The sequence below is a fragment of the Trichogramma pretiosum genome, unplaced genomic scaffold (assembly GCF_000599845.2).
Source record: "Trichogramma pretiosum strain Unisexual culture from Peru unplaced genomic scaffold, Tpre_2.0 scaffold56, whole genome shotgun sequence".
NCBI classification, from domain to species: Eukaryota; Metazoa; Arthropoda; class Insecta; order Hymenoptera; family Trichogrammatidae; genus Trichogramma; species Trichogramma pretiosum.
Window position 1 is genome coordinate 923,438 of NW_019641680.1, and position 24,428 is coordinate 947,865.

Here is a 24,428-nt window from a genome sequence, read left to right on the forward strand (position 1 = left end):
ATTCAGGCGCGCGCGCGCGATGCCCCAACACAATTTAAGCTCTTTCATATATATACGGTGGCTACGCGGCTAAATGTATTAAGGAATTATATACATGTACGCGCAAAATAAATAGACCTCGCGCAAGATGGGCTACTGCTGCTGCTGCTGTGAAGCTCTAGAGAGAGAGAGAGAGCTTCTAGCATTCCCCTATGCTCTCTAACGTAGGGTAAATTTGCATACTCCGCGTATATGTATATAAAAAAAAAAAACAACAAAAAATGAGAGTGAGAGAGAGAGAAGAAAAAAGAATCCAGAGCGTCGAGCTCTGCTTCGTATCAGCAGCAGCGGCAACTAGCAACGGAGAGCTCTTTTACGTTAAACTTTTTTCGCGCACATACACACACACACACCCACGCATTTAACGGGCACCACCACCACTAGCACCACCACCGCCGCCGTCGCCGCTCTACAAAGAAAAAGTTCACAGTCCACCTCCGCACAGCAGCCGTAGCTCGTAGCTTTGTAAAAATTCTCCTGCAAGGCAGGAAAATTGTGCGCGCCCGCCGCCGCCGCCGAGTCAGGGAAAAAGTGATTTCTTTAATTCAGGCTTGCTTGCTTGCTTGCTTGTGCTTGCAAGCCCCGTTATAACGGCTATACGGCGGGCGGCTTCTTGTGCGCAGCGGCAGCAGCACTCGGACGTTTTTTGCGAGCTTTGATTCATTAAATTCACAGAGAGAGAGGTAGAGAGAGCCGCGTGGGGGGGAGGCAGATATCGCTCGGCTTACTCTCGGGGGAGGATATTATACGCTGCAAAAATTTCCCATTAGTATATATAAACTCGATCGAGTATTATAATCAGGTAGAGCTTGTGCGCGGCGTTTGAAAATACGTTTCTCTCTCTCTCTCTCTCGGTTCGTATCACGAGGCAGCAGCAGCAGCAGTCTGACAAGCAGCAAGCAGCATAGAGCTCTTTATTGAGGCGCACGCAAGGATAGGAAAAAAAAATGAGCCGTCAAACTAGCGCGTACCGACCGTGTGTATGTATACATATAGGTACAAAAAAAAAAGAAAAAAAAAAACTGAATCGAGTCGTTCAATCGAGATAAACGAAATGACGAGTGTACGTGTATTATATATTATAGAGGCGTGCTGCGCTGCCTGCGCTGCTCGCGAGCTAAAAATCCTCTACTCTTCGCTGCCGTGAATGATATCCGAGAGCGAGAGAGAGAGAGAGAGAGAGAGATAAAAGGCAGAGCTCGTCGATGGCTATATACATCTGCAATGCGGATATAGGCAGGCAGGCAGGCAGGCAGGCAGCAGGCAGCACATTGAGCAAACATCGGCGTATCGAACTGCTTCATTAGTGCAGTATAGGAGAGAGAGAGAGAGAGATGCGGAGGGAACGAAACACACCCACACACACACACACACATATATATATACACGGATTTCCACGCCGAGCTGGGGGACTTTCTCTGCTGCTGCGAATAAAACTAATACAGTTCATAAAGCAAAACCGTATAAACGCGCAGTACTGCGATGCCAATGCAACCGTACGTATATATAGCTGTGTATAAGCCTCTGGTATATATTATATATAATTATATGCAGCTGCTGCTGTCGGCTAACAGATCGCACCAACGACAACGAAGACGACGATGACATCATATCATTTTTGCATAGTATATAATAATAATAATAATAATAATAATGAACGATACGCGCCGAGGACTCGCGAGAGAGACAGAGAGCTGGTAAACGAATGAATTTAATGAAACTCATCCGAGCGCGCCAGAGGATCATCTCTCTCTCTCTCTCTCTGTGCATGTGTGCGGGCGCGAGCATCGATTTTATATATATGAAAATCACTGCGCGCGGCAGCAGCGGCACAAAACAGCAACGGCCGACCAGCAGCAGCAGAATCGAGCTTGCAGCTGCAAGCTCATATACGTATATGTATACGCGCGACGCGACGCGCGTCAAGTCGACGTCTGCGGAAAATGCCATTATGCTCCTTTATATATATCCAACACCAGCAGCAGCCTATAACACGTATTGTCTATATGCGGGCTCATTCAAAACTATGATGATGATCCTGCGGACGCGCACGTATATACGAACGCGTCGATTTTCGAGCCCCCCCGCGCGCGCTCGCGCTTGATCCGCCGCATGCGGTATTACTGCGACTTTTCATATCGTCGCATCGATCGAGTGTACTTTTGCTCGTGGCTGTTTTTCGATAAATAAATGTATGTATCATTAAAAATCTTTATGAAATAGTAATGTTTTTGAAATTTTGTATCGCACAAAGTTATCTCGTATCGCCGCGTATTTTTTCAACGACCCAAACAGCTGTACTCGCATCTGCCAATTGCACGGCTTTCGAACGAAAAGCTTTATTATTCGTTCAAATTTTTCCACCGGCATTCGTGAAAAAGATTCGATGATTGTCAATAACTTTGAAACAATTTGAAATTGTATACAATTCTTAATCCGTACGAAACAAGCCGTACTGTACTCTCGATCGAACTCGGTGCGGAGCTTTTTTTGCCCAGTCGCGTCCCGCACCCACACACGGGTACGTAATTTCGTATGACATTACTGCGCTCATTAGTGCAGGGTATCCGGCACACTGCGAGCGCTCGACTTCTAACCCGATCTCGAAACTCTCTCTCTCTCTCACTTTGGCTTCCTCGAGCAGCTATATATATATATAGCAAAAGTAAGAGCGCACCACAGTAGTGGTAAGCAATTAATCCATAGAATCGGTCGGTCGTGGTATGTTCGACGAAGCTAGTACAGACGAAAATCAATATCGGATCAGGGTTTTCTTCCTTTCTCTCTCTTTCCTTTTTTTTTTTTTGTTAGTCAGAAAGTTAGAAGCGCAGTGCAGACTAGCAGTAGTGGTGGCGGTGCAGTGGTGGGAGTATGAGGACGTCGCGATTTCGATCTAACGCATTAGCTGCACGCGTACGTGTACATTAAGGGACGTCGACGACGACGACTACGGGGGGCGTCGACGTGTGTGTGCAGTAAACGAGGATACGACGAAGCCGCCGCAGCCGCGCGCGTGGCAGCGAAAAAATATCCCCGGCTTTTCTCTTCTCCTGCTTGCCTTCCTCCTCCTCCTACTTTTTTTTGCCTTGTACTACTACGCTACGGGTATAATACGTGGCCTGACTCGGCGGCACGTATACTCCTACTACTACCCCAGCAGCAGCTCCGCAAGCTGCAGCTTACACGAGAAAAAAGGCAGCAGCAAAAAAAAAAAAACGTGTATAAGTTAAGCGACGACGATGTAGGTGCACACAGGTATAACGTTACTATACACGTGTGCGTGTATACGATCTCGCCTACAGGCAATGCGCCTATGTATGCTGCGGCAAGGACTGCTGCAGCGTATATACATACTACGAAAAAAAAAAAAAATACCGCTGAGCGTGCGCGGCCGAGGGGCTATATCATATACACGTATAGAGTTGGTGTGCTCGCGACTCCGTAACGCAAAGCAAGAAGAAGAAGGAAAGAAGTAAAGAGGAAGAGAGGAGAAAGAACGAGAGTAAAGGAAAGAAAAGGGAAAAAACAGCGGCAGAGGCGGCGTATCCCCCAAACGAGTCTCTCGCGAGCGCCCCGCTATATAGCGCGCGGGGATCATCGTTTCGATCTAAAATGCAAAGAGGCTTATCGTACTTGGCACTAGTCGCGAGCGAGCGCCACTTCTTGCCCTACTCCTCCTCCTCCTTCTCCTCCTACTGCACTCGTCGTCGTCGTCGTCGTGCTTGCGCAAAAATTTCGTGTGCAGCTGATAAATGGCGCCAAGTGCCTCGGCGACGATGAAACATATACAGAGAGAGAGAGAGCATTCAAGAGAGCTCGGCTCCGCCGACTCTTCTAAAAGGCTGTTACGTTATATATTACGACTCGTGGGTACTCTTTTCGACTTGTATAATTTTGTTATTTTTTGACGTTTTGCGCGCGCGCGCGCCCGCGTGATTTATAATAAAACTATATATCTTGGCTCTTGGCAAAGTGGTTTAGTCGTGGACTAGCAGCGGCAGCAGGAACGGTGGCTCCTCGCTCTTAATCACGTTTACACATACACACACACATACGCACACACATGCTTAATCCACCCACACACTATACATAATAATACGCGGCGGTGGTACGTAACAACTCCCATCCCATCTCCCCCCACATCAGACTCCATACACGCGCTAAGAAATTTAACGTGCCTCGACTTGGGCTTATACATAATAATAATAATAGTAGTAGTAGTCTGTGCAGTTACGGGAGGAGGAGGATGAGGCGCAAGCCCCCAAGTATATAAGTTGGCCCTGCCGCGCGCGTATCGGTATATATTAAGTACACCGGTGGGGAATCTCTCTCTCTCTCTCCACGCGTGCGAGCTTATAAACCCGCTCGCGCGCCAATCCCTGCGCGGCGCTCCTTATCATCATCGGGTATTATAGCCGAGAGAACCGCGAAAAGAAAAAATCGACACTGATATAATTAGCCTCGAACTTATTCATCAAACGACTCGAGGTGTTTGGGGTATAAGGTACGCAGCAGCAGCAGCGAGGAGAGTTCGTGTTTACGTACATAGATGATGATGATGATGATAATGATGATGAACTGAAAGCTAACGAACGTAACTCGCGCGTCGATGTATTATACGATGAATAAAACTTGAACGGGATTCGAAGAAAACGCGCGCACGGTTCATTATACGTCGTGAAATGATATATTTAAGTAAATGCGCGAGTGACAATGGCGCGCGAGTATAAACGCGTAATAATAATGCAGCGGCATTATATACATCGAGCTAAAGTACTGGAATACATATCGAAACATTAGATATCTAAATGAACACATTAAACGTTCTCTCTCTCTATAGTGCAGCTTAAAGCTCTCCAAGTAGAGCATATAACGTATACAGTTCGAAGCGAAAGACATATCGATGTTATAAATCTGGAACTGCGCGCGAAGCTCTATACTCTCTCCTTCGCCTCCGCGCGGATGTATGCGCGTCTCTATACAATATTGTATTATATAGTATATAGTATATTTTCCAAGTGATCCTGCCGCTGCTGCTGCTGCACTCGGCCGTTATATGGATCCTTCGCCCCGCGCGCGAGCGCTATGTTATCGGGTGTTACAGATCTCTCGGAAGCGTTTCTCGAAGCACTACTGCTAGCTACTACTACTCGTCCGCTGCAAGCTGCAAGCTCTCTCTCGAATCTCCTATACAAAAGGGAAATAACCCGGGCCCGAGAGAGCATAGCTACTTCAACTTCGTGAATACACTTACGTAGTAGTAGAGACACAATATATATAAACGAAGGAGCACGGCGATCTCTCTCTCGTTTCGGGGTGATTGTGTGTATATACCGAAGCTTCTTTTACGGAGACTGCTGCTGCTGCTGCTGCTGCTGTTGCGTTGTGTATACGCTGTATACACAAACTCATTAGAAGTAGTGTCATTCGACGCGCGTTATACAAGTGCGAAATTCGATTAACGATGAAGATGCGCGCGACGAACGATTCATTCGATATCTTTGCAAGCTGCTGCTGCTGCTGCCACAAAATTTCAAACGAGCTTTTGCTCGAGTAGATGCGAGAATGCAGCTTCCTGCACACGTATTATTATTATTTTTAAGCTCCGGTATGTAGTCGTATGGAGCTTTTAGAAAAAAAAATGCACTAATTCAAGCGCCTTTTGCGCATCGGGTATAATAAACGTACGGCGATAGAAAGTAGAAAAAAAGTAAATTAGAATGGCATTTCGTTAATCCATCCATCCAGTCGCATCAAGCTCTCTCTAGCCGCGTGAATAAAAAGCTCTATATAGTTGGCACAATGCTGTGCTAGCTAGCTAGCTAACTATACAGCTCGCGCGAGAGCCGGGCAATGAAAGGGTCAAAAAAGAGTCTCCGTGTGCGATATTATTATTATCATTGAAAGCTCTGCCCATGGCGTGGTGCTGCTCTCGATCGAGGAATTTGTGAGCAGCGCCTCGAAAAATAGCCCTCGTCGAGTCGCGCGAATATGTGCGAAGAAAAAGAAAACGAAGACGAAGCAGCGGAGTAAGAAGAAGAACGAACGAAGAAGCTGCAAGCTGGAAAGTTGGTCGTGGCGACGTGATCGACATACAGAAAAAGGTGGCGAATTTGTGCTCTCAGGACATTTTTAGATTTTCTTCTGTATATATCTGTATACACGTAAGAGCTGCCGAGGACGCCTCGTGCATAGTCGGGGTAGTATCCGTATAATAAACGTGGACATACACACGGGAGCGAGTATAAAGCTCGCAAGCTCTCTCTCTCTCTCTCTCTCGGCTTGCGTTTATATACATATTTTTCCTACACACACACACACAGAGGTACTGAACTGAAGCTGCGCCGCATACACGTAGGTATGTATGTACTCTGTGCTCTGGCGGTGCACAGTGACGTCAGTCGCGAAGAGAGAGAGAGAGAGAGAGACGGCGCTGATGCCGGATCCGATGCTGTGCACGGCAGCAGCATAGCAGCAGCAGCAGCGTAGATATAGACATAGAGACGTACATAGACACACACACATACGTACACAGAGAGTAAACACACAAGTTGACCTGTTTCGGAAACTCACAACCCAACCCTTTCGCGCAAATCGCATATACGCGCGCCACCGCCGCCGCCGCCGCCGTCGCGTCCTGAGAGCAGAGCAGCCAGCAGCCAGCAGCAGCCAGCAGAGTATACTCACGCCCGTTACGCGCGCGCACAGTTGCGCTCTCCGACTCTATATATATATATATACGTATTTGACTCTGTGTCTGTATGTATGCACACACACACACACGCGCGCAGGTACATATATACATTATATATAGCTGCTGCTGCACGACAGAGCTATGGTCCATGGCAGCAGCAGCATCCCTCCTCCGACTTATACTCAGCTGCCACCGCCGCCACCACCACCACCACCGCCACCAGCCACCAGCCGCCGCTGCCGCTGCTGCTGCTGCCGTACAACCTATATATAGCATCTGTATATATATAACGGTATAGAGCCAGGTTTGCTGCTGCTGCTGCTGTGCCGCGCTCTGTGCACAGTTCGCACCTTCGCAAGCTCTCTCTTCGTCCGCAGAGCTATGTGCAAGCTCATATTCATGCTGTGTGCATATTATACCTCCGCGCGCGCACACACACAGACAGAGCTAGCTAGCTAGCTTGCTCCGAGTCGACGACTCTGCTGCTTCTATACATACATATACTCCGCCGCCGTTGCCGTTGCCGCCGACGACTCCGACTCTCAACGCTATTTTACAGGCAGTTTCATTAAAAACTTTTTGACTTGCATTAACTATAGTTTCAAACTATTGCTCTCTTTTTTTTTACCCCCGCGTCGACTATACTATACTCTACCTTATAACTCCTACGGTGGAAAAAGCTCTGCAAGCTCATTTCTCTCTTTCTCTCGCTCTCGCTCTCTCGACTGCGAGCGAGAATATGCCGTGCTCGCCGACGACGACGACGACGACGGCCAAAGTGGCCCCAAAGACTCGCAAGGGTAATTGAGCGCGAAGAGAGAACGTATATAGAACGAGGCGTTTGTCAGCTGCTGCTGCCACTGCTACTTGTTTGTGCTGCACGGTCTCGCGATTCGTGAAAATATTTTATGTATCATAATAATAATGATAATGACGATGAGGACGATGATGCACGCACGCTTGGTCGCGACCGCCTACTTATAATAACTCGCGCGAGTCGTCGTTTACCGATCAGCAGGTTCATTGTCACGAGGGGTATTTAATGAGCACGAGCAGCAGCGTCAGCAGCAGCAGCAGCAGTACCTCGTTCATTTAATTTTCATTCCCATTGAGCTGGCGATAATGAAATTGTCGCGCAGATATCTATATATGTATATAAAGAGCTTCGGTAGTACAGCAGTGTATATTATACCGCGTCCGTGTGTTGTGGTCGTCGCTGCTGCCATGGGCTTCGGGCAAAACGAACGACGCTTTGGCACAGAGAGAGAGAGTAAAGAGAACCCGCGAGAGCTCGACGTATATAAGCTGAGGGGATGACGAGCGCCCGCGTGGCTGCGGTGCACATGTGTCGATGCGTCATATCCGAAAAGAGACTCGCCATGCACGACGGAGAAAAAAACATTTTTTACCACCGCCGCTGATTTGACTGACCATGGTACTAAAAAATACGTTTGTACAGTTTCATGTACGTGTACTCGCGAGCCTCGTGTGCATGCGAAACGAGAGTTACATTATGCATAGGCAGCAGCAGCAGCAGCACGAGGCACACACAAATGTGCAGTGTGCAGTCAGTGCAGGCGAATATATATAGCGCCAAGGCAAGGTCGATCCCCCAATGGCAGTCACGCCAAAGTATACAGTATACAGTTTATTCAGCCTCGAGCACGATAAAAAAAAAAAAAACACAGAAAAATGACGTTTATTACGTAGAACCACGAAGGATGGACGCGCTCGACGTACACGATTGAGCTTTTCGTTCGTTTGTTTGTCGTGCTTTGCAAGCTCGCTCGCCACCGAAAAAGCTCTGCCCAGCTTTTCATGCATTGGCATTGGGATCGTCGATGTCGATGTCGCGATGTCGATGTCGATGTCGATTTCGCTGCGGCCTGCGGACCCGCGAAACACACGACACGAGGGCTCTTCGCGAGCGCGATAAGGATTTTTTTCCTCCCCGCATGCAGAACGCGGACGTATTATTCTCGCGCTCGCGCGATGCATGGAGAGCAGAGAGAAATGCCAGTAATTTCAGTTGTCTCTCTCTCTCTCTCTCTCTCTCTCTCGGCTGTATATACGTGTATTTGCGTGTGTGGTGCGGGTAGGCATTGTTATAAAGGCGCGCAATACGTCACTGCAGCACAGCAGCAGCAGCGAGAAATGGTTAAAACATATAGAGCTCGCATGTGTGTGTGTGTGTGTGCTCGCGCGCGAGGTCGTACACCTGCAGCCAGCAGAGAGCCTATATACGCGCGTGTGTGTGTGTGGGGGTAGGTAGTTTGCGTGTGCAACGCACGTCCGTCCACGCGCGCTCGCTCGCAAGCTCGCAAGCTCGTATAGGGCAGAGCTGCCCCGTGTATTTTATTATTCGAAAATCTGCAGTACGATGTGTCGCCTACATACACGCGCACACATTAAAGCGACGCATTATATTATATGTGCGTTTGGTGTGTATGTATATATATGGACGCCGACGCTTTGACGGCCGACTGGTGCAGCAGCAGCAGCAGCAGCAGCAGTCGAGTCGAGTCGAGTCGCGCGCGCGCTCGTGAATTTCAGCGTATATATGGGCTGCACAGAGACGAGAGAGGCACCTGACTACACGAAACGTACACACGCATACGCGTACATATACGTGTGGGTAGTAGTAGTAGTAGTACTTGTGTATGCACTCACACACACATACACACACTGACACGGGGTTCTGCTGCTCTCGATGCGCGAACGATAATAAATATAAATTTCGCTCGTGTACGCGTATACACGCACACACAAATGCCACGGTCAATAGTATAATACGCGCGCGCGCGCGACAGGGTATGGGGGCCGTGTGCACACACATCGCGCAGCAGCGGCAGCAGCAGCACACGGATCTCTCGCAACTACTAACACTACCACTACCGCCGAATACTCCGAGCGAGCGAGCGACGAGCTTTTCTCGCGCGCGTACATTATTCGCGCGATTTACATTGCCAACGAGTCGAGCGAGCTGCTGCTGCTGCTGCTGCTGCACCAATGCACACACACATACACACAGACACATGTATTTGCAGTTTGACGCGATCTTCGCACACAATTACCGTGAAAATCGCGCGCTGCGCTGAATTATATACGGGAGGAAAATAATTTCTATCGAAATGCGCGCTGCTGTCAGCTTATGTACAGACATTTCAATGCGTACGTGTGTGTGTGTGGGTAAATTATAATAATAACGACGACGACGACGATATCGTACGTACTCACCGAGTTGGCTGACTCGACTCCAGGGCAGTGATGGGGGGTGGGCTATTGCCCTCCGTCGAACTCCGCGAGGAACGCACTGGCTGCCTATATATCACAAAATATAGGAGCGGCTCTCTCTCGAGACTCTCCCGCGCTGCAGCTTGCAGCCAAGCTAGCTCTTCTCTTCTGACATTAGGTCGGAGCGAGGTAGCAGCAGCGTCGGCGGCGCTGGAACGAGCGGGCGCCACCCGCGACCTGCTGCAACATCCTCCGCGCTCAACGGTGGTGGGCTTCACTCAACTATCAACTATTATTTTTATTTATAATTTAAAAAAAAAAACAAAAAAAAAAAACTACAACGCCAAGGCCACTTGGTCAATTTTTCCGTAGTCGAGCACACGCACGAGCGGTCGTGTCGTCGCGCGCACAGAGACGAAGAGCTTGTACAGAGGGTGTTAATATACGCTGCCGATCGAACTGCACTGACACATTAACTATATACGACACAGACTAAGCACAGGCAGGCAGGTGCAAAAGGGTATATTAATGCAAAAAAGACGTCCGTCGAAAAGCTGACGACGAGTCTCGGCTCTCGGTGTGTGCACTCACTCTCTCTCTCTCTCTCGTTCAGTGCCACTGCACCGCGCCCCCCGCTGTCTACTACCCTCCCTATGTGTATATACGTGCACTCGCTCGCTCTGTCTGTCTGTCGGGTGCTGCGCTGCGCTGCGCCTGCTGCGGCTGGCTCTGCACTCGCACTACTACTGACGGTGGCGGTAGTCGACGTCGTCGTCGTCTTCTGTACTCTTTGGCTTTGCCGCCGCAGCAGCAGCAGCAGCGACGATATATATAATACACAATCAGGCAGGCAGGCAGGCAGGCAGGCAGTACTAGTCGGCGGCGTAGGCGGTGGTCCTCCTCGCGCTCCCTCTCTCTCTCTCTCGCACTCCCTCTTTCCTTTCACTCGCTTTCGCGATCTCTCTGGATCCGCAGCTACTGCTTCTGCTGCTGCATTATGTATATCGTGTGGAACGACGATCCTCTCTCCAGTTTTGCGCTTCGTTTTTCTCAAGCCTTTATTATAATACTGGCTTTTTAGAAGGCCTGTGTGCGCGAACAGTAGCAGCAGCCTGCACACCTGCACACCTGTACACTCGCGCGCGCACGAGACGACGACGACGACGACGACGACGAATATCATACACACGGCATATGCCCTGTGGTGTGTGCTGCTCGGCCGATACGTACGCGAGCGCTGCTGTTGGCCCCTCACTCACTCACTCTCTCTCTCTTTGCCCTCTCGCGCAGCTGAATTGCCTGTGCGCTCTCTGCGCCTGCACCTCTTTCTCTCTCTCTCTCCGCGCGCTGTGTTATAGACAGAGAGAGAGAGAGAGAGAGGAAAACGTACCCTCTCTAACGCATGCGCCGGGACCCTCTTGGGCTACTCTCGACTCGCGATTCCCTCAGCAGCAGCAGGCTCGCGCAGCGCCACACAGCTCGTCGAGCTTAAATACGCAAGCTCGTGGCTGTGTTTATATGTGTGTGCCACCTTTCCAAAATATATGCATAAATAGCGAGACTCGTGTCCGTCCGTTGTACTGTCAATTCCATAAGTATACATACCCTTGGAGCATATACGTGTAAGGATCTGGACCTGATATAACACTCGATACCCATGCGCGTGTCGATACCACGCGCGCGCGAAAGCTTAGACCAGACTCTGCGTACGGAGTTAGCCGATTACAACGGATACAAAACATCGCGCACGAAGAGAGAAGGGCCGCAGAGCTCTTCAAGCTCTCTCTCTCTCTCTCTTCCCGACCCTCGTGTATATTATAGCAGTTACACGTTGCGCCTGCACTGCGCGAGCCCTACTCACAGCTCGCAGCCTCTGTGTACCAGCTCGTTATTATCCCGACAAATTATCCCATCTTCCCCCTCGCGCGCTTCGAGCTTCCCCCCTCTCGAAACTATATAATTGTCTGCCGCGGTTTATATACGTGGGTACGTAGGTACGTGTACGAGCGACCGGCGTATAAGTGTATACCCGCGTTACATTAACTGCAGGCCGCTGCCGCTGTGTATGTATAGGAAACCATGTTGAGTTGGCAGAGCTCAATCTCGGGTTATACGAGCTCGATTCGATGTGTAGCTCTGCCAACGCAATTTTTTGAGTTGATACAGCTCAATTCATATTTTTCAATGACAACAAACGTGAACTGAGCCACATCACGTCAATATCACGCGTTTGTAAGTGAACATAACCAGGATGTTCATTAAAATGAACATAGCAACATCTGACAGTTCAACGATCAGCAACGATATAACATTTAGTTTCGAGGACTATATTTTTGGGCTCACACAGCTCAATACAATTAACTAAATTTGGTTGAGCTGCTGTTCCTCAAGAGGGTTTCCAGTGTACGCATTGACTCGTTAACGCGCGTTGTCAACGGCGCGCGAGCAGCTCCCGAAAAGCTCTTGCCGCCCAAGAGCGAGCGGCGGCGGCGGCGGCTGCAAGTAGTGCGTGTCGAACTGTAGTCAGACGTAGCATAATATCGCGCGTAAACGGGGGAATGAATGCGCGACGGATTCCGACTCTCTAAATACTCGCACTTCGATTCTCGTGTTTATGTTTCATAATCGAAGAATCTTGTTTATAGCGCTCTTATGATAATTTTGTTTCTTTTTAATAGCTAATGAATTTTCATAATCAACGATTATTACAGCCGCGTACGTTGACACATTTTTGTCACGCGCCTCGTGTGTTATTTTATACATACGATCCATGCGCTCTCTCTCTCGTCTACCCCCCCCGTATTATACCTATATAAAAGCACATGCGCATTGACCGTCAAACTGTCAGTCGTGTCGGTATAGTCGTTGCTCATAAACAGTGCAGTGCAGCAGCTCTCGTGCACATAACATACATGGCGCACGCGATGCACATATACGTGTACGTACGTATATGCACTCCACCGCCGCGACGACGACGACGTCGACGTCGATCGATAAATATTATTATTTGAGCGCGGCTTAAAAAGTGTGCACACAGCTAGGCTCCCCGTCGCATAGCGCGGCGCGCGCGTACATTATAAATATAAATCGTGCGTCGTGTCGCGCGCGCCCGCGTCAAGGTTGCCAATGCCATCCGCAGTTGTATATATATATGCGCGCACACAAACATAGGACGACGCTATTTATGAAGATTAAGCGCGCGACGCGAAGTTTTGGGGGCCACGCGGGGGTGTTATTATTATCTCGCGCACGACTCGATATAAATCGCGTGTGCATAAGTAATGCGCAGCTGCCCTTTGTATGCTCGACTTCGGGACAAGGATTATGTAAAGTTGATCGAGCTTGCGGAGCTTGCGAGAGAGAGAACGGCTACTTTATGTACGTACGCGCGCGCGCGCGAGAGCGAGTCGTGTCGCGTGGAGAATCGAATTCAGCGAGATAGAAAGAGCCAGAGAGAAGAATGCACTCGTCATTCTGGCAGCTGCCGAGGAGAGCGAGAGAGAGAGAGAGTCGAGTCGAGAATAGCAGAATGCAGCGGCGAAAGAAAGTAGGCTAAAGGCACAAAAGAGAGCGAGAAAGAGGAAATATGCTCGGCTCGTGCGGAGCTTGCTAAAGGTATAACAGCAGCAGCAGCATCAGCCTACGGGGTGACCTGGAGCCTTTGGCAGCGCGCAGCGTGTATATAACGGCACGTAAGCGCTGCAGCTTTGCCTATATAGCAGTACTAGTAGCAGTAGTAGTAGTAGTGTCGCCAGTCAGCCAGCCAACGCGTGTGTTAACTTGCGCGACGACGACGTCTCTCCGCGAGAGAGCTTTAAAAGCTCGAGGAGCGATATATCGCTCGGCGCGTTATTTACCCCTTCGCGCGCGCGCACACACACACGCACGCGAGTCACCTATAAGTGTGTGTGTGTGTGTGATGACTGCGACGTATGTATAGGTATATGTAATACGTGGCACGGACTCTTGGCACGGGGGAGGCTTTGAGTGCGATATATATACTCGCGCGCGCACAAGCTGCCTCGGCGATGTACCGAGTGCAACGTATCGTATATATGTATACGTGTGTGTGTGTATACAGGTATAGGTCGAGTGAGCGCGCGAGCCGAGAAAGGGTCGAAACGTATAAGGAAGCCCTTGAAATCAATAGCCACCACCGTCGCCGCCGCCGCCGCCGCCTGCAGCAGCGCAGCGCCTGCCTGACTCTGTGCTGCCTGCGTCACGTGCGCCGCGCGAAACGTCTCTCTCTCTCTCTCTCTCTCTTTCTCGCCCACTATTGGGCAGGTGCGGAGAGTGTGCCTATGCCCCTGCTGCTGCTGCTGCTTCGAACGCTGTATGACGTCAACGGTACCGACCCAGGCCTACTGCTGCTGCTGCTGCTGCCGTCAATCGCACTTATAAATGCGCGCATAATGTAACCGATGCGTCGAGTCTCGCGCGCAGTCGGAGCAGCACGCACGTGCCGAGGCGCGCCAAAAAAGCTCCCCTACGGGATCGCGAATTCGCTGCTGCAGCTGCCCGAGTGATTGTCGTGCCTGTGGAAGCGAATCGCCATGAAAGCCTATAGCATCTACTCGTCGACGTGGTTTTCCCACTGCTATGATAATGGTTAAATGTGTGTCCGTGATTTGGGCCACCCTGATCTGATTAGGAAAGCTGCAACGACATCATCGATCGATTATTCTTTTCTTTCAACCGCTGTACGGAATAGGCATCAGTCGAGCGACGATCGGCAGAAATTTCAATGCAACATCCACGACCGAAACACTGCGTTCGACTCGCAATAACTTGAGAATCATGAAAATGGATGCAATTACCCGGCAATGCCTAAATCGTACGAAAAAAAGGAAGATTGAAATAAAATTTATTATACAAACAATTTCTAGTTCAAAAAATTAAGGAATTCAATAATTTTATTCATTCAAATTGTCAACACTCATTGAAAAACAAAGCGACTTTGAAAAGCCGACAAAACAATATATCAACAAAACATATTTATAACTTATTCTATACTAATGTATTATATTTTCGAAGCTTAAGCTTTCAAATTTATGAATTTTTTGAGCTGCAGCCTTGCTTTGTATCATTTAAACTACTTCCATTGTCACGACTGATGGTTGCAAAATTGAAAATGAGTACTGATCTTGATCTGTTGCCGCGAAGCAAATATTACACAGATCTTCGTTCGTTAGCTGATGGATGATATTTTCGCAGCAGCCGATAATGTATGAGTTCGAAGAAATATTCCAGGGCCCATCGCCGGCAAAATACTCTTGGTACTTTCTCGTACAGATGCAGCATGACATGCTCGGGGAGCCACCGCCATTCTTTCGAACGATCAAGATCGTGGTAGTCCCAATAGGTGAGTATTTTTGTTGCCTCTTTGGGCAACAAAAATTTGCTGTCTCGATCTTTGCTTTCTCGACCTCCGAAATATCATGGTAGGAATCCACGGTAAAATCTTTGCTGATTTATCGTAATCTTGAGCTGTTGCCGCGAAGCAAATATTACACAGATCTTCGTTCGTTAGCTGATCGATGATTATTTCGCAGCAGAGGATAGGCAGCCGATAACGGATCAAATCGTAGAAATATTTCAGGGCCCATCGCCGGCAGAATCCTCTTGCTACTTTTTCGTATAGACATAACATTAAATGTGTCTCATACTTTTGGGGAAGCTTCATTAATATGCACGAAAAGTCAAGACAAGAGTACTCCCGATACGTGAATATTTTTTCCGCCTCTTTGGGTCCCAACCGGATCAGGTCGTAGAGCGACACTCTCGGAGTCATCTCTGTCTCGATATTTACTCTCTCGAATTCCAAAATATCCGCATTGTATAAGTAGTCGCTCATTGAGATCCTTGGCGAAATCCTAATCCGTTTCGCTATTCTCACAAACTCTTCGTCATTGTACAAATGTGTTTCGAAAGACGTCGATTTCTCGAACAACTTAAGTCTACTGAAAATTTTCATGATTATCAGGACGTAATCTTTCACTTCGTATCCTCTTTTTTCGAGACTCTCGAGAATGGCCAGTGCGCCAGACTCTATGTTATATTTAAAACAAATCGAATTATCATACTCTGAGTCAAATCTCGCGATGAATTCGTTCTCAGGTAGAAGTACGAAGCTGGACACATCAGCGCCATGATCCAAGAGCCAATCGACTATTCGTGGCATGAGCCTCGCCACGGCCAATTGCAGCGGTGTCCTACCCAACTTGTCACGGGCGTCGACTTGCAGCTGCAGATTCAATTCGTCAGTGACCTGGAAAAACTTCTTCACTTCTATCCAATGTCTGCGCTCGTTGCAAATTATGTGCAAAGGTGTCGACCCATCTTTGTCTGACAAATTCGGATCCGCGCCGTTTCTCATCAGTACTTCGGTCTGCTCGATTCGTCCCATTTCCAGAGCCCAGTGCAATGGTGTCTTACCAAAGACGTCGCGGGCATTGACCTGGAGCGGCTGCTTGATATCCTCGCAGATCTTGAATAACAGCTGTATTAGTTGAAGGGAGGAATGCGTGGTACTCAAGTGCAAAGAAGTCAATCCATTCTTGTTGGCCAGATTCGGATCGGCGCCGTTTATCATTAGTATCTCTGTTGTCGGTATGCACTCGTGGCCCACACTCAAGTGCAGCGGCGAATCACCCGTTTCCGGCCAGATGAGATTGGGATCGACCCGGCCTTGCTCGAGGAATTTTTGGACCAAATCTTGGCAGTTCCAAGCAATGCAGGCGGCATGAAAATGAGTGAGGCCGAAATCGTCGACGTAACTCACGTCGAACCTGTCGTATATTTTAAAAAGTTCAGAGATATTTTCCCAATCATTGAGTTTTTTTCTAGCCGCATGATGTATTGCTGTGGTGCGACGCAGCAGAAGTGGATTGTTGCCGTCTTTGGGAACGTCGATCCTGTCCTTGTAGCCGGTGCGAACAACAAATCGGATGAATTCTTGTCCCGAATGCATGTCGATCATCACGGCCTGGATGAGAAGAAAATCTATTTCATCTTGTTGAAAAATACTACGAAGATCGGGAAGTTTGACCTTCCAATTTTTGACCACTTGATAAAGTTGATCGAAAAATTTCTTTCGTTTTATTTCGATTGTCCATTTGATATTTGGTCTCAAGTCCCTCAACCTTTCTAATTCTTTTCGCTTAAAATAGTAAATGGGCGTCGACATTGTTCTGCGTACTTAATTACACTCAACCCAGATCGCTTTTTATTCGAAATATTCTTTTGACTTTAATCGCGAAAATCACTTGCTACAGTCGATTCGATATTTTTCTGTTGTTCACACATCAGCTTCGTTACGTATACACTGAGTCGGCACCGTTATACAAACACTACGATTTACGTAGAATGTAAACATGTGCGCGAAATTATTTAAAAGTATGGTAGACTCGAATCAATTACGCAGACAGCTTACAAGACACTATATTAATCCATTAACGACCAAAATGCTTGATTTTTTTGTTGGTTTTCGCAGCGATTTTTTTTTGTAGTTTTAGGCCTCCAAAAAGTTTCGTATGGACCTATTTCGATGTAAAATTTAATGCCCTTTCAAAAACTGAGCTCAAAAGTTCGATTCTTTGCGTAATAAAAAAGTTATGGCTACTTATACGAAAAAAAACGTAAAAATTTTTGCAAAAAATCAAGTTTTCGCTTTTTTTGGCCATGTTACGGTTAAGAAATTACGATATAAATATGATCAGAGGTGATCACGACTATTAAAGTATCTCAGAGAATTTTTATGGAATTTTTGAACTCCTTTTCAAACTTTGGTTTTTTGCACTTTTTCTCTAAATTCAGTAGATTTCGATTAAAAATGAGTTATGTTTTATGTGAACATAAGTTATTTTTTGTTTGAAGTAGTGGCTCGAAAATTCCATTAAAATTCCCTGAGATACTTTGATAGTCGTGATCATCCCTGATCATATTTATATCGTGATTCCCTAACGGTACTATGGTGAAAAAAAATCAAAAACTTAATTTTTTGCAAAAAATTTTACTTTTTTTTTCGTGTAAGTAGCCATAACTTTTTTATTACGCAAAGAAATGAAATTTTGAGCTCAGTTTCTGAAAGGGCATTAAATTTTATATCGAAATAGGTCCATACGAAACTTTTTGGAGGCCTCAAACTACAAAAAAAAATCGCTGCGAAAACCAACAAAAAAATCAAGCAGTTTGGTCGTTAATGGGTTAATTGAATTACAAGATGCTATATTATTGAAAATACACACTGAAAATACAGCAATCCGCTTTTGCTGGATACACACCACAAAACACTGCGTCCAACTTAAATGACTTGAAAATTATAAAAATCGATGCGTTACGGCAATGTCTAAACATTGTCTACGGTCATTTTATTTCCACCGATTTTGAAAGCCCAAAATTTTATGAAAAAAAAAAAAGAAAACTGAAATAAAATTGAAACACAAACAATTTAAATCCTATAAAGAATTAATAAATTCGATATTTTTATTTATTAAAACTGTCAACACTCATTAACAAACCAGGCATCTTTGAGGGGCCATCAAAACATTATATCAACAAAACATATTTATAACTTATTCTATACCAATGTATTATATTTTCGAAGCTTAAGCTTTCAAATTTATGAATTTTTTGAGCTGCAGCCTTGCTTCGTATCATTTAATCTACTTTCATTGTCACGACTGATGGTTGCAAAAATGAAAATGAGTACTGATCTTGATCTGTTGCCGCGAAGCAAATATTACACAGATCTTCGTTCGTTAGCTGATCGATGATTTTTTCGCAGCAGAGGATAGACAGCCGATAACGGATCAAATCGTAGAAATATTTCAGGGCCCATCGCCGGCAGAATCCTCTCATTACTTTTTCGTACAGATAAAGTATGACATCCTCGTAATAAATTCCGGGGAGCCACGGCAATTCTATCGAACGTTCAAGATCATAGTAGTCCCGATAGGTGAGTATTTTCGCCGCCTCTTCGGGTCTCAACCGTATCAGATCGTAGAACGACAGACTCGGAGTCATCGCTGTCTCGATCTTTGCTCTCTCGAACTCCGAAAAATCATTGTAATCTCCTCTACTTATCCTTGGCAAAATCTGAATTCGTTTCGCTTCTGTCGCAAACTTTTTGTCGTCGTACCAATGTGTTTTGAAAGACACCGAACTCTGGAACAATCCAAGTCTACTGAAAATTTTCATGATTATCAGGACGTAATCTTCTACTTTGTATCCTCTTTTTTCGAGACTTTCAAAGACGGCCAATGCACCAGACGATATTATGCCCAATTTAAAATAACTCAAATCATCTTTATTAGGGTCAAATCTCGTGGTGAAATCTTCCTCTGGAAGAAGAACGAAGCTGGATAGGTCAGCTCCACGATCGAGTAAACTCTCGACCGCGTGTGGCCTAAGATTCGCCACGGCCAATTGCAGCGGTGTCCTACCCAACTTGTCACGGGCGTCGACTTGCACCGGCTGATTCAATTCTTCAGTGACCTTGAGAAACGTCTCAGCTTCGCCGCGATCGACGAACAAAAGAGTGTATCTATCGTCGCTCTGACAAATGATGTGCAAAGGAGTATGTCCCTCGTCGTTGGGTAAATTCGGACTGGCCCCTTCTCTCAGCAGCACCTCGGCCACCTCCATGTGTCTGTGCTTCAGAGCCAAGTGCAATGGAGTGTCGCCCAAGTTGTCTCGGGCGTCGAGCCGCAGCGGATGCTTCCTGTCCTCGCAGAACAGCGCGTCGAACGTCAGCTTTGTTCCATGATTCCAGATCAATTTGGCACTCGTGTGCAGAGGAGTAAATCCATCCTCGTTGGCCAGATTCGGATCCGCACCGTTTCTCAGCAGAATTTTGACCGACTCGTTGCCACCGTGGCGCACACTCAGATGCAGCGGCGAATCGCCCGTTTCCGGCCAAACGAGATTGGGATCGACCCGGCCTCGCTCGAGGAATTTTCGGACGACATCTCCGCACATGCACGCCATGCACGCCACATGAAAATGAGTGAGACCTAACGCGTCGACGTAGTTTACGTCAAATCTATCGAATATTTTAAAAAGGTCTTCGACCATGCATTCCCAATCGTAGGGTTTGTATCTAGCCGCATGATGTACTGCTGTGGTGCGACGCAGCAGCAGTGGATTGTTGCCGTCTTTGGGAACGTCAATCCTATCCTTGTAGCCGGTGCGAGCAAGAAATTGGATGAATTCTAGTCCTTCGTAATAGTTCGTAATTGCGGCCTGGATGAGAAGAAAATCCACCTCTTGCTGATGAAAAATGCTACTAAAATAATAATGGTCTTTCCGATATCCGCATAAATCAAGAACTTGTATAAAAAATTCATTTCGTTCTTCTTCGATTATCCAATTGACATTTGGTGCCAAGTTCCTCAAAATTTTAAGTAAGTCCATTGTTTGGAGTACTTAATTACACACAGCACACCAAAAAAAAATATAAATTTTAATTTTTTTTCGCGAGAATCACTAGCTACAGGCGATGAGATATTTTTTCACTGCTCGAGCTGCGGCTGAGTCGGTACTACAGTTCAAAAATGAAAATTTCGATAAAGACGATTTGAGTAGCCGATTTGTTTACGTTTGACCGAGCATAAGACAAGAATAGCATATATACAGATAGACAACTAACCCCAGGCTGAATAAGCCCGCGAAATAACGAGATACACAAGACCTGAAATTATTGATGCTTCGTTATGGATTAACTTTTCTACACTTTTCGCGTGTTAAGAAGTTCCACTTAAAAAATAATGAACTTTGAGATCGGAATTATAAATTATCTACTTAAACAATTGAACAGATATGTAAATCCCTCGCTATAATATCAACTCACGCATAGCATGCCGAGTGCTCATCTCGCGGTTTAATTCGCAGCAGCCAAAATGTAATGTATTATTAACTTGAAAAGCAGCATCGACTCGTCGTGGCTACTCTACTGGTGCACTGAATTACCGAAGCTCTTTTAGCATTTACTTTATTTCTTTGATGCCTCTCATCAATAAACAAAGAGCTTTCGAAAAACTGTTGAAACAATTACACCAAACTTTTTTTATTTCAACATTTTTATAGTAGCTTGAGTTTTCATATTGATGATTTTTTTTTTAAATTACCTTCGCTTCGTACTGTTTTATGGGTCTTCATCATCTGAAGTATAAGAGTCGATCGGCACAAATTTCAATGCGGACATCCAACCAAAACACCGCAGTCGAATAACTTGAAAATAATGAAAGTCAGCGCATTGACAGCAATATTGATTAAGAAACTTCATTTTATTTCAACCTATTTTGAAAATCTGAAGTTTTATTAAAAAAGAAAAATTGAAATAAAATTCAAAAAACAAACAATTTTTCGTCCAAAAAACAAAGGAATTCAATAAATTTATTCATTCAAATTGTCAACACTCATTTTAAACCAAGCGACTTTGAAAAGCTGTCAAAACAATATACCAACAAAACATATTTATAACTTATTCTGTACTAAATATGTATTATGTCAAAGCTCAAGTTTTCAAATTGATGAATTTTTTAATCTGCAGCTATGTTTAGTACAGTTTAAACTACTTTCATTATCTCGAGTGATGGTCGCAAAAATAAAAATAAGTCATCAATAAGGATCTTGACTTGTTGCCGCGAAACAAATATTACACAGATCTTCGTTCATTAGTTGATCGATGATTTTTTCGCAGCAGAGGATAGGCAGCCGATAATGTATGAGCTCGAAGAAATATTCCAGGGCCCATCGCCGGCAAAATACTCTTGGTACTTTCTCGTACAGATGCAGCATGACTTCCTCGGGGAGCCGCCGAAAATCTATCGAACGATCAAGATCATGGTAGTCCCAATAGGTGAGTACTTTTGTTGCCTCTTTGGGTTCCAACCGCATCAGGTCGTAGAGCGACAGACTCGGAGTCATCGCTGTCTCATTCATTGCTCTCTCTATCTCCGAAATATCATAATTGTAATCTCTTTTACTGATGTTTGGCAAAATCTTGAACTTTTTCGCTTGGCTCGCAAACTCTTCATCATCGTACCAACGAGTTTGAAGGTACGTCGATTTTTCGAACAACTTGATGCAACTGAAAATTTTCATGACTATCAGGGCGTAATCGTCCACATTGTATCCTCTTTTTTCGAGACTCTCTAAGATGGCCAGTGCACCAGATGCTTTGATCAATTTAAAATATTTCAGATAAGCTATATCTGTGTCACATCTCGTGGTGAATTCGTTCTCAGGGAGAAGAACGAAGCTGGACAGATCAGCTCCGTGATTAAGCAAACTTTCGACCGTATAGGGCTTGACATTCGCCACGGCCAATTGCAGCGGTGTCCTGCCCAACTTGTCACGGGCGTCGACTTGCACCAGCTGGTTTATTTCGTCGCTGATCTCGAAAAATTTATCCATAATGTTATTATGGAAACTAGAAGAGCCAAAATTGCTAATGATGTGCAAAGGAGTATGTCCTTCGTCGTTGGGTAAATTCGGATTGGCCCCTTCTCTCAGCAGCAGCTCGGCCACCCCCATGCGTCTGCGCTTCAGAGCCAAATGCAATGGTGTGTTACCCATGTTGTCCTGGGCGTCGACCTGCAGTGGCTGCTGCATGTCCTCGCAAACCTCGAATAACAGCTCTATTAGTTTAAGGAAGGATGTACTCAAGTGCAAAGAGGTCAATCCATTCTTGTTGGCCAAATTCGGATCGGCGCCGTTTATCATTAGTATCTCTGTTGTCGGTATGCACTCGTGGCCCACACTCAAGTGCAGCGGCGAATCACCCGTTTCCGGCCAGATGAGATTGGGATCGACCCGGCCTTGCTCGAGGAATTTTTGGACCAAATCTTGGCAGTTCCAAGCAATGCAGGCGGCATGAAAATGAGTGAGGCCGAAATCGTCGACGTAATTCACGTCGAACCTGTCGTATATTTGAAAAAGGTCAAAGAGCATCACTGAACAAGCTTCGGATTTGTTTCTAGCTGCATGATGTATTGCCGTGGTGCGATGCGGCATTGAATTGTCATCGTCTTCCGGAACGTCGAATCTATCATTGTAACCGTTGTGAGCCACAAAATAAATGAACTTTAATCCTACACGATGGTCCAAAATTGCGGCCTGGATGAGAAGAAAATCCATTTCTTCCTGTTGAAAAATTCTATTAAGATCGGGAAGTTGGACCATCCAATCCTTGACCAAATCAAAAAGTCGTTGAAAAAATTTAATTTTTTCTTTGGTTTCCCAATTGAAATTTTCTCGTAGGCTCTTCAATGTTTTTAATTTTTTTTGGACTAAATCATGCACATCTTCGGAGTGGTCGTCACGGTTTTCGTCGCCTGGGCCGTCACCTTCTTCGCCTGCTTCGCCTTTTTCGATTTCGTTGTCCAAACCATCTTCGACGTAGAAGCTTACATCGACATCGTCGCTTACGACATGAAAACTCCGAGCGGATTCGTCGTTGGGTGTGGACATTGTTTCTGCGCACTTATCAACGCACTAAGCAATAAAATATTTTGATTTTTCTCTTGCGAAAATCACTTGCCGTAGTCGACGCGATTTTTCTCTGTTGTTAACACTTCAGCTTCGTAATGAATCAGCACCACTGACTATACCTACACCACGATCTACATAGAGTGTAAACATGTGCGCGAAATTATTCAAAGGTACACAAAACTCGAGTCAATTACGCAGACGGCTTACAAGATTCTATACAATGAAAAAATACAGCAATCAACTTTTGTTGGATTCACCCTAAGGATTTTTCTCTGTGTGCAGAGGCGTTACAAAAGCACATGAAACCTAAAACTGTCTTGTTCGCTCGCTGTTTTATTTTCACGGATTCACTTCTCCATCCATCTGACGCGCGTTGAGAAGTTTTACTAAAAAGATGATATAAAAAAGATAAAATTTTGCCGATTATCTATTCAACTTGAAGATAAGAATTGAAAGTAATAAGTACAAATGATTCAACAGATCAATAAAACCCCCCACCAAAACGCAAAAATCTCGTGGTTTAATTCTCATTAGCCTAATTATTATGCCAATTGATTTGGAAACAGCCCCTACTCGTCGCAGCTGTGTTAAAAAAATTAAATTTAGATGAAGCTTAGATGAAAAAAATAATTTTGTGTGGAATCTTTCCAACACGACGAATCTCTCTGGATGCGAACAGTGACAATTTTAATTGATTGATTTTTTCTCCTTCAATTGGTTCAATTTTAGCTTTCAGAGCAAAATCACCCGAAATTTTAACGCGAAAGTACGTACAAGTACCGTAGTCGAGTAAAATGTCTTGGAAAAATATGATAATCAGCGCATTACCAGTAATATTGATCAAATAAACCGTACTTACATTCTTTTTGTTTGCATTAATTTTGGAAGCTAGTAGACGTATGAAAAAAAAAGGAAACTGAAATGAAACCAAAACACAAACAATTTCAATTCAAGCAAACGAAAGAAC

General features: G+C 45.8%; 2 protein-coding genes across 2 annotated transcripts in view; both read right to left on the reverse strand.

Moving 5' to 3' along the window:
* LOC106654819 (glucose transporter type 1) overlaps nt 1-10,643 on the reverse strand; it is a 59,316-nt gene extending 48,673 nt beyond the window's left edge. The window contains exon 1 of the mRNA XM_023460967.1: nt 9,971-10,643. The gene's annotated coding sequence lies outside the window, so the exon portion shown is untranslated. The remainder of the gene's footprint in view (nt 1-9,970) is intronic.
* A 7,814-nt stretch (nt 10,644-18,457) lies between these two features.
* Nucleotides 18,458-20,499, reverse strand: LOC111694124. Its single transcript, XM_023460938.1, has one exon. It carries the CDS (start codon nt 20,378-20,380, stop codon nt 18,626-18,628), a length of 1,755 nt encoding a protein of 584 aa, XP_023316706.1. The 5' UTR covers nt 20,381-20,499; the 3' UTR covers nt 18,458-18,625.
* Between the last annotated feature and the right edge of the window lie 3,929 nt (nt 20,500-24,428).

Coding starts and splice junctions, on each gene's coding strand:
- LOC111694124 (XM_023460938.1), bottom strand. CDS start 20,380: ATGGACTTACTTAAAATTTTGAGGAACTTGGCACCAAATGTCAATTGG.